The 14,922-nt window shown below is 36.5% G+C and overlaps 1 protein-coding gene across 2 annotated transcripts in view; it reads left to right on the top strand.

The window, feature by feature from the left end:
• MAGI3 (membrane associated guanylate kinase, WW and PDZ domain containing 3) overlaps positions 1–14,922 on the top strand; it is a 100,148-nt gene that overhangs the window by 59,089 nt on the left and 26,137 nt on the right. For both annotated transcript variants that reach the window (XM_008063294.1, XM_021715139.1), the window contains exons 11-15: positions 1,675–1,831; positions 3,953–4,044; positions 6,727–6,919; positions 9,428–9,613; positions 14,380–14,565. In XM_008063294.1, coding sequence (XP_008061485.1) covers positions 1,675–1,831; positions 3,953–4,044; positions 6,727–6,919; positions 9,428–9,613; positions 14,380–14,565 — 814 coding nt within the window. The remainder of the gene's footprint in view (positions 1–1,674; positions 1,832–3,952; positions 4,045–6,726; positions 6,920–9,427; positions 9,614–14,379; positions 14,566–14,922) is intronic.

Below are 14,922 nucleotides of genomic sequence, written 5' to 3'. Positions count from 1 at the left end.
AAGAGAAGATGTATAGCTTCATATAATTTCATGGGGACTATAAATACCCACATTTAGACAACCTTCTTACGTTTAGGACTAAACAAAACTTTCTGGAGTAATTGTGGCCTTCTGTGCTAAATTTTCTTATTATTAAAATGAAAGACTGTCAGATTGGAAGCAGTGTCTTTCTTTGGCATTCTGCTGAATAACCAAGAGGCCTATTTAAGGACCTATATAGAGAATAAGAACAAAAAGAGTGCACCACATAATGCTGTTGTGGAAGAGACTACTAGATGCACATTTGTGGCTATTCAAATATCTACAATTATGTGGATATAGGTATAAAGACAACTATTTAAAATTTTAATTCTAGTTTATTTGATTTGGAGTCTTTCATCTCAGAATTGAAAGATGGTCTTTCATAACCATAAACCACAGACTCTTAAAGACTATCTAATATTACATGGATTAACCAAGTAGGAATCCTCTGCAAATGTTATTTTATGGATTAGAAGGAAAGAAACACTCAGCTTCTGCCCTTATTATCGGTTGTTTATATTACTTAGGTCTAATGTGAACAGAAATTCTTTTTGTCCATTCAGTTAATATTGCACTATGTTTTTCTACATTTCTCTGGTTCCTCTAGTAATCGTGCCTAACTCCTCTGCCACCATATCTATTTCATAATGGATGCCACTGCAGCCACAGTGACCCTAATGCTTTGGAACTGATGGAAGGCTCCAATGACCTTTAACTGCCTCTGCCTCTGACAGAATGCTAGGACATGTGGGGGAAAGGGAGGAGGCTGCTCTTACCTTCTCCACCCTCTGACTAGGTCTGGGTCAGTGAAGGGTTCCCTCTGGCACAACACTTTATAGTAACTGACCCCTCATTACTCTCTGACAAGCTGGTGCCCCTGCATTCTAGTCAGCATTAATTATCACAGATGTCTGTAATCTCCCTCTCCTTACAAAAATTCAGGACAATAAGCTGGTCTCAAACCATATTGCTTAGGCTATTTATTGGATTTTTAACATTGTATTAAAGAAGTCATTTTGCTTGGCTATTATTTTGGGAAAGTTCTCTCTGAATAGGAAAAATATCAAAACATGCTACTCTGTTTTCCCTTATCTGATTGCCTGGCGTAGTAAGTTTTCCTTTAATATATTTGAATTGGCCAGGCAGAGTTTTCAAAGTGTTATCTTTATAACCTAGATTAGAGTTAACCCTTCCTATCCCATTTGCTTAGAAAGAATATTATCTCAAACATCATCACTGGAAATTAAATTCAGTGAGTGGGAGGAGGAGCTTATCAAAATTTCATGATGTATTCTCTGAGTCTCCCTATTGCTTTTACCGAGAAGTTGCTGCCTTGTATTATATTTCTATTTATCTTCATCTCAAAGTCATTCTGTGTCTTGGTACAAAAAAGATTGCTTAAATAGGACTGACGCCCTTTAGATGATACCATTATAAACTTTTTTCTAATTTAAGTTAAGTATGTTTTAGCCAAATACACATGACTATGAAAGTGAATTTCTGTAAGACTGCACATCTGCTGTGGCTTTGATCCTGCCACCTATACAATTGTAATCAGTTGACATATCCAGTTCAAATAACAGTTTTATGAATTAATCAACCACCTGATTTTTAAAAATATACTTAAGTAAGTATTTCCATTTTCCATTTCAGAAAACAGATAAAAAGGAAAATTCAGGAAGTTTGGAGGCCATAAATGAGCCTATTCCCCAACCTATGCCTTTTCCACCAAGCATTATCAGGTCAGGATCCCCAAAATTGGATCCTTCTGAGGTCTACCTGAAGTCTAAGACTTTATATGAAGATAAACGTAAGTAGTTGTGGAGTATTTCAGAAGAGCATGTAATACAATAAATTTGGATTTTTTTAAAGCTGAAACCTTCCCATCTTTCAGAAACATATTGAAAGTTATTCCTTCGCTCCCATTTTAATATGACCCTGGACTTCTTCCATGTACATTCAATATTCACTCATTCATTTTTCTCAAAACCATATATTAAGTGCCAGCTACCACTGAAATATAGAGAGAGACAGGTTACATGGGCCCTGCACCCAAAAGTATTAAACCTAGATGGAAAATACAGACATGTAATCAAATAAATGCATGTAAGCCTAACAGGTACAGTGATCAAAGAATGAACTGGATAAATTGGGATCCAAACTAGGAAATGGTGAGTGTCATCAGTGGGGGAGGTAGCAAGTATCCAATAAAGCTTAATACTGGAAGTAAAGCTTTAACCAAGTCTTCAGAGATGAAAAGATGATTATGAGAACGATAATAGAGAAAGACAGAAGGAATAGCATTTGCACCTTGGCCTTGCATGGCCTGGGTTCTGCAAGTAGTTCGCCTGGGATGGGTGTGATAAGGAAGGGAAGTCAGAGAAGAGGAGGAGCAGGCTGAGGAGGGCCAACTATGCCCTTTTGAGGAAGCTGGAATTAGTCATACGAATGAGAGAGAGTCACAGAATGGCTTGACTTGGGAAGATATTACTGGGCTTGTGTTTTAGAAAGGTTTTTCTGGCAGGAGTATGGAGGATGAATCAGAGGTCTTTGATAGTTGAGGAGAAAACCAAAGTGTGAACTCCTTCAAAGAGCCCAGCTGAGAGATGAGAAGAGAGTGCATGAGGCAGAAGTGCATGTTTATATTAATTCACTTACTAATGACAAATATTTCCCAAAATAAAATTGCAGATTCAAATAGGTTTACTTTTTAATGTGTATGTTTCTAAGAAATAGATCTAGATCTTCTTTGGACAAGATATATATAGGTGGGAATATATGTAATTGACTTCATGCGTGCTTAACTGGTTACAGAATTTTATCTGTAACACATTTAAAAAGATGAAAACCAGGTGTAAACAGAGCAAAGCAATAATTTGAATTACTATAACCATCTAGAATCCCTTTCTTCAGACTTTCCATTCATAGTTTGATATATTCTTCATGTTGGTGTATACCCTGCATTCCCATTGGGCTTCACCCATAAAATAAGTGACTCGGACTTCTGACTCCTTTAATCTTTAAAGTTCTACAATTTTAATAGGAAGTGTTTATCAAAAGTGATTGTTTCTAAAGAAATATTGTGAGGAATTTATCTTGTATCTCACTTTTTATTTAGTTCCCTGACATGTTTATCTCTTTTCTCTTTCTAGTAAATACTTCCTACTTATAAATAACATTAGTATTTTCCCAAAGATAAAATCTAAGTCATGAACCAGCTTTTCCTAACCTAATATTCTGAGGAATACAACCTGTCCTTTGGGGTCAGGATAGTATGGGGTAAGAGCCTGGACCTTGACAGTCAAGCTGGATTTAAATCTCCGCTCTGCCACTTACTTGCTGTGTGATACTGGTCAAGTTACTTAGACCCTTGGTTTCACCTAGAAAATGAAGCTAATAATAGAAGTTAGTTGTTATTTACTTTCCTTTAAAATATTATCATTTTGCAAAATTAGGCTAGGTAAGTAGTTCATATAGAATACTCTTCTGAGACAAAGGTATTCTCTTGAGAGTAGAAATAATTATTTTATGGACTCTATTTTCCTAGGATTTAAAATACCTTACCCAAGTGTTAACTTAGATCATTTGCATCTATCAAATATCAAACTCAAATTGGATAATTCTGAATTTATTATTGTAATATTGATTGGACATTAGAAGTCATGGCAATGTAATACTGAGTGCATAAAAGTGGGAGTAAATATTTCTGAACAATCTTGATACAGCTTTGTTTAGAACTCAAAGCAAGGATTTATAGTTGAATTTTATGTGTGTGTTACACTGTTGTGTAAATGTTCACATATCAGAAAGTTATGAGATTATAATTTGAGTTACTCTATAATGTTATCCTACTAAATATTGAAATTTGTTAGGTTTTAATCCTTTTAAAATAGACGAAAGTATTCATTTTATATTTTCTGGTTTTCCTTAGCACCAAACACCAAAGATTTGGATGTTTTTCTTCGGAAACAAGAGTCAGGGTTTGGCTTCAGGGTGCTAGGAGGAGATGGACCTGACCAGTCTGTAAGTGTCAGTTCTTTGGAATATGGCTGTTTCTCTTCAAACTTTTGGCTGGTGATTTGGTGGAAGAGGATGTGTTTTGTTTGTTTTTGTTTGAAGTTTTTTTTATTGTGTTTTGTTTTGCCTTGGCTTTGTTTTTTTCTAATAGTTTCATTAATATAAGGAAGAATTACCTGTGCATGCTGGCATGCACCAGTAGTCCCAGCTACTTGGGAGGTTGAGGCGAAAAGATTGCCTGAGCCCAAGAGGTCAAATTTGTAGTGAGCAATGATTGTGCCACTGGACTTCAGCCTGGGTAACAGAGTGAGGCCCCAATCCCCCAAAAAACAAAAACAATATAAGGAAGAAGTGCACTTCTATTAATGTCTTCAGTCCCTCAGTTAAGTTATACCTCAGTGGTATAACTGAGGCTAAAAATCGTAGGTAAAAACTGAATGTCAGCTGCATATTGGAGAATGATTAATTTATTACTTGTCTGGGTAAATAAATAAGTAAAGTTTATTCTGACTTTTTATTTCCCTTTGACTTTGTTAAGACAGAGTTTAAGACATTGTCTTGTTTAGGAAACCTATAACCCTATATTCTCTTTCCTACAATTACTTTTATCTTCTGAATGCTCCATAAACAGTTGGCATGAGCCTGTATATGCTATTTCACCCAATCTTTATTTATTTATTTATTTATTTATTTTTGAGATGGGGTCTCACTCTGTCACCCAGACTGGAGTGTAGTGGCCGCTCCCGGCCACCGCAGCCTCGACCTGCTGGACTCCGGCGATCCTTCTGCCTCAGCCTTCCAAGTAGCCGGAATTACAGGCATGCGTTACCACACCCGGCTGATTTTTTGATTTATTGTAGAGATGAGGTCTCGCTGCCCAGGTGGGTCTCGAACCCGTGGGCTCAGGCAATCCACTCACCTCAGCCTCCCAAAGGCGCGGGATTATAGACTGAGCCACCAAGCCCTGCTTATTTCACCCAGTCTTATTAATGGGTTGGCATCTCCATGCTCGGCACTTTGCTTGTCATTTCATCTGTTACCTATGAAACTAGGGAAATATAAAATAATATTTCTGTCCAGAAGACATAAAAAACATTTATCTTATATATATCGATATGTAGATATCTAAATATATATATTATATATGCATACACACACACACACACACACACACACACACACACACACACACACACACACACACACACACACACACACATTTTTTCAAGTTCGAGTCCCACTCTTTCACCCAGGCTGGAGTGCAGTAGCACACTCATGGCCACCACCGCCTCGACCTGCTGGGCTCAGGTGATCCTTCCGCCTCAGCCTTCCAAGTAGCTGGAGCTACAGGTGCATGCCACCATGCCCTGCTAATTTTTTCAAATCTATTGTAGAGGCAGGGTCTTGCCAAGTTGCCCAGGCTGGTCTCAAACCCCTGGGCTCAGGCAATCCTCTCACCTCCATCTCCCAAAGTGTTGGGATTATAGGTGTGAACCACTGCACCTGACCAAGAGTTATATTTGCAAAGCATTTAATGTGTAGAAATTTGTTTATATATGAGTCTCACATAAAGCTGATTTAGAGAACAAATGTAGCAGGCTTTGTTTTTAAGTTTTGCACTTGGTTTGAATAACAGAGAACTAATGTGCACACTGTATTGTATTCTTACTATAATACAGTGTGTAGAATTAAGAACATATATTTTCTTTTATATAATATCAAAAAGACTATATTGTTATACTTGGAAGCTAGGCAAAAAAACAGTAATTTTTTTAAATGACAGGCTTTTTTCTAGTTCTGTATAGAACATTTTATTATATATTATAAATTAGTTCTAATTAGTCATATTCTTTACAATTACAACAATCATTGGAGATACATAAAACTTAAGGCAGGTAGGCCTATACACATAAGGCAAATATAAGACTTTGTTCTTGGTGGTATAGTATTTTTGTCTTATTGCTTCCCATTTTGTTGATATTCATGGTGTTCACTTAGACATTTTAAGAATTTATCTTAAACAACTTGGGAGAAGCCTTTCTTTTTTCTTAAATGTCAGCTTTTAGCAGCTTTGAAAGTAGCCCCAGACAGTCAGGATTGACTCATTCTAGGATTCTAATTGCTAATGAGCAGAATGAATTGAATTTCTTCACCTGGGTGCAAGTGAACCTCAGGCCACTCTGTTCCCTTTCAGGTTTAGAAATAAGGAGTGTTTCTGCATTATATACAGTGAACTTGTATTGTTAGCCATATGTGATGGGAGTATCGTTAAGAATGATCCCAGTTGCTGTGAACAGTGGTGCAGAAAATCTTGCCCGATGACATTGAGGATACTTTTTTTACTTCTAGTAACTACTCCACAGAATTGCATTTTCTGAATTTAGTGTTTTGTTTCATTGTAGTAATGGAAATAATGGTGGTGCTTTTGAGTTACTGAACAACTATTTATTTTTCTATCTTATTGTACCAACCCTGAGGATATAGAAAGGATTACACAATACAGTGTGGTTATTTGGTCTACCATTTTGGAGAATGGGCACTTCCTAAGATATCACCTTTGTAAAATATGACTGTTTTCACAGTTGAACTGCAAAAATCTGATGGTTTACACAATGCTGAGTCAGGAAATCCTTAACCCATTAACTGAACTTAGACTGCAGACCAATCTATCCTTTGTTATTTTATTAGATATATATTGGGGCCATTATTCCTCTGGGAGCAGCTGAGAAAGATGGTCGGCTCCGTGCAGCTGATGAACTAATGTGCATTGATGGAATTCCTGTTAAAGGAAAGTCACATAAACAAGTCTTAGACCTAATGACGACTGCTGCTAGAAATGGTCATGTGTTATTAACAGTAAGAAGAAAGATCTTCTATGGAGGTACCGAACCTGTTTCTGCTCCGGAAAGTTAAAAAAACAGAGACATGGTCCACTTTCTGTGTAGTTTCACAGGTTATTTTATTATGTTTAATAGTATATGAGATGACCCATTTAGTGTGATCCTGGAACTCATTGTGAAAGGCCATGTGAGGTCAAAAGGATCCAGACATTCTACTACTACCAAAAGATAAATACATTTTGGGCCTCTGTATTAAGATTATATTAATATAATATATTGATACTTTTTTGCTAATGTGGTATTGTAGGATGGAAATATCAGTTTAAAGAAAATTTTTTTTAATACAAAGTTATTTAGTCATGACAAGGTATCCCACTTAGCTGACTATACAAAGATTTTGGATCCTGATGAAATCCCAACTATTCAAGGAAAGTGGAATGTTTCTACTTGAGAAGTTTTAGTATAATCTAACATTTATTGATTGCTAGCTATACCCCAGTCACATAGATTATTTTACGTAGCCCTTTGCACTCAAATGCCCCCTCTCAGAGACAGGTTAAACTTACGCCAGCACATATTTTTCAAATATATGTTTCCTTAAAGTTTTCCATTCAAATTGCACAAAAAAGCAAATAAAGAGATGGAATATATACTAAGATATATGTAAAAATATACCAGCTGGTGTTATATAGAAAGACATTGTATGAAGTGCTTTCACAGTGGTGCTCAGACCGGACAATAAATTACATATTATTAATCTGGGAGAAAGAAAACAAGACTGCATTGTCTGCTCAAATAGAAAAACAACAGGTTGAAGATGTCAAACAAATTACTATTGCATAACATATATCAATGAACCTGCAATGCATGTCGGTGACTGTTTCATGTTACCACACATTAGAAAAATGTAAGATATAAAATTTTGATTTCTTTATATAAATAAGTTCCTCCACGTCCTAAATTCCATGATAAGCCAAAGATCATTACAATAAAATAAGTGGTTCCAATTCTATACTATTTAATATAAAGTAATTCATTTTTTTCACTATTTTGTAAAAAAATTCAGTCAAATTGCTGGTAGATCTCCAGGTGCAAAAGGCTAATCTTCACAACACTGTGATATAAATACTGTCATTATCTACTTCTACAATTACTCACAGAAAGGTTGAAAGACACATAACTGATAAGTTACAGGACCAGGATTAAACTCACAGTTTAATTGCATTAGGATAGGAACATCTCTTAGTTTTCTCATGTAGCTTTTTAAATATTAATTGGAATTTTTTTAATAAGTAAATTGCTACCACCTTAAATGTTCATTAGTTTACATCACTCTTAAAAATGATGCACTATCATTTTTATTGCAACATCCAGAGTAAAGGACGGCCTCCTTTAGCAAAAATACCAGGCATTTAGAGATGCATACATATTTTAATGTAGTGTTGCCTCAGTTTGGTTGTGCTGGAGTCGGAACATAACTACTTACAGCAAAAATGTGATGTTATACATTCTACAGGTTTGGCTTTTCCCTAGAAGGGTTCATGAAGAAATTTCATAGTAGTGTGGTATTGCTGGAGATTTTGTGGCTCATTCATTCTAACCATACATTATGCGGATATCCTTTTACTTTTCAGTAGTGATCGGATGTTGGTGGCATTTTGTTGAAATTCTAAAACATATTCTTAAAATCATGAATTTTGAGCCAAAAGAAACCCTATAAATGTGTGCACAACTGCAGTGTGTTGTCGTTGTTGTTGATGATAGTTTGTACCAAATTATGGCACAAAATATACCCTTCTTAAAAAAACAATTAGGACTGACTGTGTGTCATTCCCAAATTCTGCTGTCATCCTTGAATAGCAGAAAAAGATGTAGGTTAGCTGCCCATTTACTGGGAATTCCATATCTCCATATCTATGCCCAGAAAGAATTTGCTGTTCATGTGAACAGTTTGTAATGGGCCCCAGCAAGGGGGATAAACGGGACTGAGAGCGGCTACTGATGAACTCATCTGATATCATCAATCAGGAAACTGCAAGTGCAGAACACATTGTATAAGACACATCCTGTGCCGGCGGCACACTGTGTCAATGGGGCAGCATTTCTGCCCCGATGCTTTAACCTCCAAGACATCAATGAACGTCAGGCACTGAACTAGATTATATTTACAGTTGATTTTAAAAGGAAGTTTACTGGGTCAGTCCTCATTATATACTTTTGTTAAAATTACCAGTCAAAGTTACAAACCTTGACAGAATTAAAACAATGTTAAGAAGAATTTTTTTACTATCAAATAGTTCCTTTCAAATGAGATACCATTAGATCATATGCATTTTTTTTCATAAGTAATATACTTTAAGTGTTTGGTAAGTCAGATGACTGCTGCCTCCAGCATCTACACTCAGCTTAGTCCAAAGCTCACGTGGGAGGCTGCTTTTCTATTCTTTGTTACTAGAAACTAAATTTTCTTGTGAGAGGCTTAGCATAAAAACACTTAGTTACCAATATGTATGGTGTTCTGAGATCAAAACTAATCATGTTTATTCTAGAAAAACAACCTGAGGACAACGGCTCTCAAGGCTTCATTTCACCACAGAATGGATCTCCCCGCCTGAACCGAGGAGAGGCCCCAGCCAGGCCTCCGCAGGAGGCCTATGATGTTATCTTGCAACGAAAAGAAAATGAAGGATTTGGCTTTGTCATCCTCACCTCCAAAAACAAACCACCTCCAGGAGGTAAGAGTTATTGTATCTTACTTACTGTCTCTCCCTTCAAGGCTGGTTTTCTGAGCCTCCCACTAGAGTTTATAAAACTGATTAGGAACTATGTACAAATTGCTGGAGAAATTTTTCTTTTTAAGAATGGTGAACATTTTCCTTGGTTTTAAAATTAGGTAATCCGAACCAAACCTTCCATGTTTCAAGTTTACTTAGCTCAGATTTCATAAAATAAATCTCAGTAGCTCAGTTTACATCGATATTATACTGAGATGATGTATCGGGGACATGACTTAATGGATTTAATGAAAGATACGGTGCTAAATGTTCTAAAAACATGGGGGCATAGTTTTTTTTAAATTAGGATAAATCATGTATGCAGAAATGAATTAAAACTAGAAGCAATTGAAAAGCAAAACAGATTAACAGAAAAATCTTGACCCAAATATATCTTAGTTATTTCATGTCATTTAATAATAATTACCATATTCTAGCTATAAAATGCCCTTGTTGAATAATAGAAGGCATTCCTTCTTTTCATATATATTTCATTGAAAGGTAAAAACTTTGCTGAAACCTTTGAAAATTAATCTAAATATCTTGAACCAAGTTTAACAGAATATTCTCATCTGGGAAGGATGAATGTCTATACATATCATTTCCATCCTGTGTCTAGTATGTGCGGGGCTGTTATAATTTAGCAAATGAAGTATCTGTCTTGATGTTTCTAAGAAATAATCTTTTAATATAATTATAAAATCCAATTGAATATAAGATGAAAACCAGCACATTGATATTTATATATGATGTTTGTCTGATACCTTTATCTTTCTGAGTCAGGTGACAAAATATTTTACCACATAAAAATGCACTCTTGCCTATGCCAGTGGGTTTGATTATTTCTTGGTTAGTGAGATCCTTTTAGACTAGATGGTTACTGAAACCTCAGTAATAAAAAAGAAAACACTTAGGAAAGTGTTGTGAGCCAAACCAGTTTGCAAAATCTTACTAAAATTAATGCAAGTGTGTAAAGGAAGAAGAGTCTGTGGCATGTATGAGTTATTGCTATAGTGTTAGGTCACTGCTCATTGGTACTAGTTTCCGTTTTCCAAAAGCAGTTGCTATGGTAACAGTTGGAGCTGGAACTGACACTGATGCTGTGAAGATGATTATATGGCCTGAGTCAGAAAAATGAAGGGAAAGCAGCTTTTAGGTGGTGTTCATGTCGTGTCATTGGAAATCAGTATTTCTAAAAACAGATAACCATTCAGGATAATCATATTGTCATTCTAATATCATCCAATCATCCTAGGCATTGAGATTAACAAAAAGAGTAAAAGATTATCATTTTAGTACATAGATGGTAACTACTTCTTATATTGAAAATAATCTCTTTCTAGCACTACAAAAATTAGGTGAGAGTCTAGTGTTTACCATGAAACTAAGTGATATAGAGGAATTCAGGAAAATAAGTCACTTTACTTAAATATGTTTAAGCATGCTTTATATCTATTTGTTTGTATTTTTAAAGCATATTACATTTTCGTGTATTATATATTAGTTTTATTTGTATATATTACTTAAAATCTTTAAATATTTTGTTATTGATGTATTTTAACAATTTTTTACTATTTTGATGGTTTTGCCTATGTTGATGTTCAATTTCTGTATAAGATAGTGTCATTAAATGTTTTGTAATCAAACAAACTTGGATTCAAGCCCTGCTTAGATCTTTTAGTAGTTCCCTGATCTTGGGCAAAATACTGACCTTCCAAGAACTCCAGTTTCCCTTTAAAATGAGGATGGTGATGGCATTCCCTATCTCGTGTGACCTGAAGGTTAAAGGAGACACAGCATGTGAGGCCTTAGCCCAGACCTTCCATAAATATCAGCTGCTGTTGGAGCTTCTGCTGCTGTTATCGTCATTATTATTTAGAAAATTGCCACGGTCCCTTGACCTTTCTTTTAAAGAAACTTTAAAAGTTTATCAATACTTAATAATGAGATGGGAAAGAAAGCCCAATTGAAATGTAAGGTTGAGGCAGCAGCTAATGTGTGGCAGGATGAGTGTTTGCAGCTCATTAATTATCAGCCTGGATAGTGAATTAGGCTCAGGCTGCTGATGAATTTTAAATAAAGTACTTGAGACTTTCAGTCATGGTGTAAAACCAGAATTGATCATTTCACTGAGATGCTAGTTAATAATCTCACAAAATGCTGAGCCCTGTAAGCGCTCCTCTTAGAACTCTGTTCATCTTATACAGACAGAAGGGTCCTAGGCAGGCTTGGGCGAGGTGCTTTCACTCTCTGAGATTGAGCACTTGCTGCAGACGTGCGACAAGAAGTTTGGGTTCAGAAAGGAGCCAGGACAGGTGGAAAGGCAGGAAGCCTGTCTGTCGGAATAGAACATTCCGTATGAACCTTAGTCTCAAAACTCTGTTCCTTGTAGATTACTTTTTTCTTTTAATTGAATGTTTTTTGTTTTTTCTGATGATGTGTGTCAGAAGAGCTCCTAGTAGTGTCCATGATACCAGTTATGGAATTACTGTGAGCTTCAAAGATTAGGGATCCAGGTCAAGCATCCTCACAGTTTGTCTAAGTGCTGAATGAATGGAGAACTTAAAAAAGGTCTCTATAAAGAGGAAAAGGACTTGACTGGTTTTTGCTTTGCCAGTACTTCAGAGCTGTTAGTGTTACGTTTTCTTATCATGTAGTTTTCAGTTCTGGTTGCAAAAGTTTTCTTTGCAAAGGGGACATTTCCAGTTACTGTTCTTTCTTTTCCTGAAAAGAAGTATTTTAAGAGCACTAAAGTGATCTTAGCAACTGGACAAGCCAGACTGGGAGACAAATTTCGGCCAAAGTTAAATGAAGACGGGTAAATTGGCTTTATAGCAAATGCCAGTAGACTTTGTATATCAACAAAACCAAGGCAGGACTGCAGGCTTTCCCTAGCTGTGTGTATCCTAAGGGATTACCTTGAAAAACTTCCCAGTCCATTCAGAGAATGTTTGGAAGCTACCTTCCTGCTGGTCGGTTTATGGTCTTCAGCTATTTTGGTGGTGCCGCTATAAATGCGAAGACATAGCATTGACTACTTTTGTCTTCCCTCACCCAGGTAGCTAGCCCTTTAGGGAGTTGTGTGTACCGTGTGCCGATTCCTTTTCACCCCATCCTCACACGATAAGAAAAGCGACCACTGAGACTTCAGAGATTGATTCTGTTTAATGCTTTCCCAAGTCTGAACGAGCCCCTTTCAGTATGCCAAGGAGCCGTATGATTTTCTTCTCAGGGCATCTAGAATGAGCACTATGTATGAGTAAATCTTTTCTAAGAAGGAGAATAACTGAGGTATTGATTTAGAAGGTCACCACAGGGCCACCGTATGATCAACCATATGTTTCCGGTGAGCCACCTGTTGTACATTTAGCGAATCAACTCAGAATGCCTGGCACGTGACATGGCTCATACTGTCCTGGCATTTCTCTAATTGCTTTGTTTGTAAGGAAAATGGAATAATAAGTGCTTGGTATAATTCAGAGCTAAAAGACACTTCTTCCAATATCAACATTCTCTATTTTAAGATCCAATCTCATACTGTATAATCCTGGGAGAGCCAAGGCACTCTCTGTAGAGACATAAATCATGACCAAGAATAATTCTTCCAGTTCAAATGAAGGTCTATTAAAATGTCCCTAACATACACCTCGATATGATTCAGAAATACTAGTAAGGAGCGTGTTTTACTATGGAAATTAAACTTAATTCACAGTGCCACTTAAAAATATTAATTATCCCTATTCATATCAGTCAGTAGTCAGCAGGAGCTCAAGTACCTGATAAGGTATTGAACATAGAAAGTACCTGATAAGTTACTAAACACAAAACATAGAAGGAATATGTGTTTCCTAATACGAATGCTCCTTATTGCACAGTGGAAGATATTTTGACAAGACTTCCTGAATGTCTAAGAACTCATTTTAAGCTCTAATAATACCAAAGCATCTTGGTAGTCTAGGAAAGCCCCTGGCATTATGAGCGAGAGATGCAGTAGAGCTGCGTGGACTATCCTTGCAAATGTGTTAAGCTCAGCTTTGTGCATTCAGAGTAGAATTTTGTCCTTGACCCAAATAGTCTTAACACTTAACATGTAATGTTCCAATTCCACTCAGCTTGTTGAATTTTTAAAAGATCTAAGGCATAAATTAAAGAAATTAATTTCATATAAAACTAAATATGGGTTATTTTCATGATCAGTTATTTCACTGTACCTGGACTTCTGATCAGTAACTTCTGAGTCCTAAACTTGAGTTTGACCTGCATTTATTTACCAGGTTCCTTCTGGGAGCAAGTGCCTCTTCAACAGAAGCAAAGATAGTCTCATTTTAGCAGCTTTTAAAATGGCTAAAAACTTGATGCAGCCTAAATGGCCTATAGTAAGTCATGAGACATCCAATCAGTGAGTTATTAATATTATCAGTGAACATATCAGTAGCCCTTAAACAGAGTAATTAGGATGATCATGTAAGAATTGGAAAAAGGATTTTGGTCAGTGGAAAACAGCAAAGAGGTTAGATGCTATGATTACAACTATGCATGTGGGCAAAAAGTGAGACATGAAAATAGTTGCACTCAGATAGGAAGATGACGTGGTACTTTTTTTGCCGTATTTTTAAAGGACGTCCCTTGATGTTTTTATGCTGAATTTTTAAATGATGATGATGATGATAAGTTCAACACTAGCAGACTTCTTAAATAATCAACAAACTGGGGATTTTTTCCTGTAGTTATTCCTCATAAAATTGGCCGAGTCATAGAAGGAAGTCCAGCTGACCGCTGTGGAAGACTGAAAGTTGGGGATCATATCTCTGCAGTGAACGGGCAGTCCATTATTGAACTGTCTCATGATAACATCGTCCAGCTGATCAAAGATGCTGGAGTTGCTGTCACACTGACGGTCATTGCTGAAGATGGTAAGGAACCTGCAGCCCTGTCTCCCTGGGCTGATGTGAGAGGTACAGAGCCTGGGGGAGGCAGCAGCTTCCTCTAGCCCTGCAGGAGCTGCTGCGGTGATCGAACTGTTCCGATACCCTGGAGTCCCATTCTCTGCCTTTTCCATTTAATGAGCTTAAAAGACAGTTTATTATCTAATGTTGTCAGCAGCTCAAGAAAAATAATCCAGCTAATAAGTGGTGGTCATTTATTTATGTGCTGGAAAAGCAAGCACCCAGACATGAAAGAGATTGGTAATACTTTTCAGATCTTATTTCCTTAAAATAATGTCTTAAGTTTCTGCCTGAGTGAGAGAAAATCCTTTACAAAGTTCAAAG

Source organism: Carlito syrichta, unplaced genomic scaffold, assembly GCF_000164805.1.
Source record: "Carlito syrichta isolate Samal-C Ts95f unplaced genomic scaffold, Tarsius_syrichta-2.0.1 Scaffold306713, whole genome shotgun sequence".
Classification (NCBI taxonomy): Eukaryota; Metazoa; Chordata; class Mammalia; order Primates; family Tarsiidae; genus Carlito; species Carlito syrichta.
Note: the sequence above shows the minus strand (reverse complement) of the source record. Positions and strands in the feature narration are given on the sequence as shown.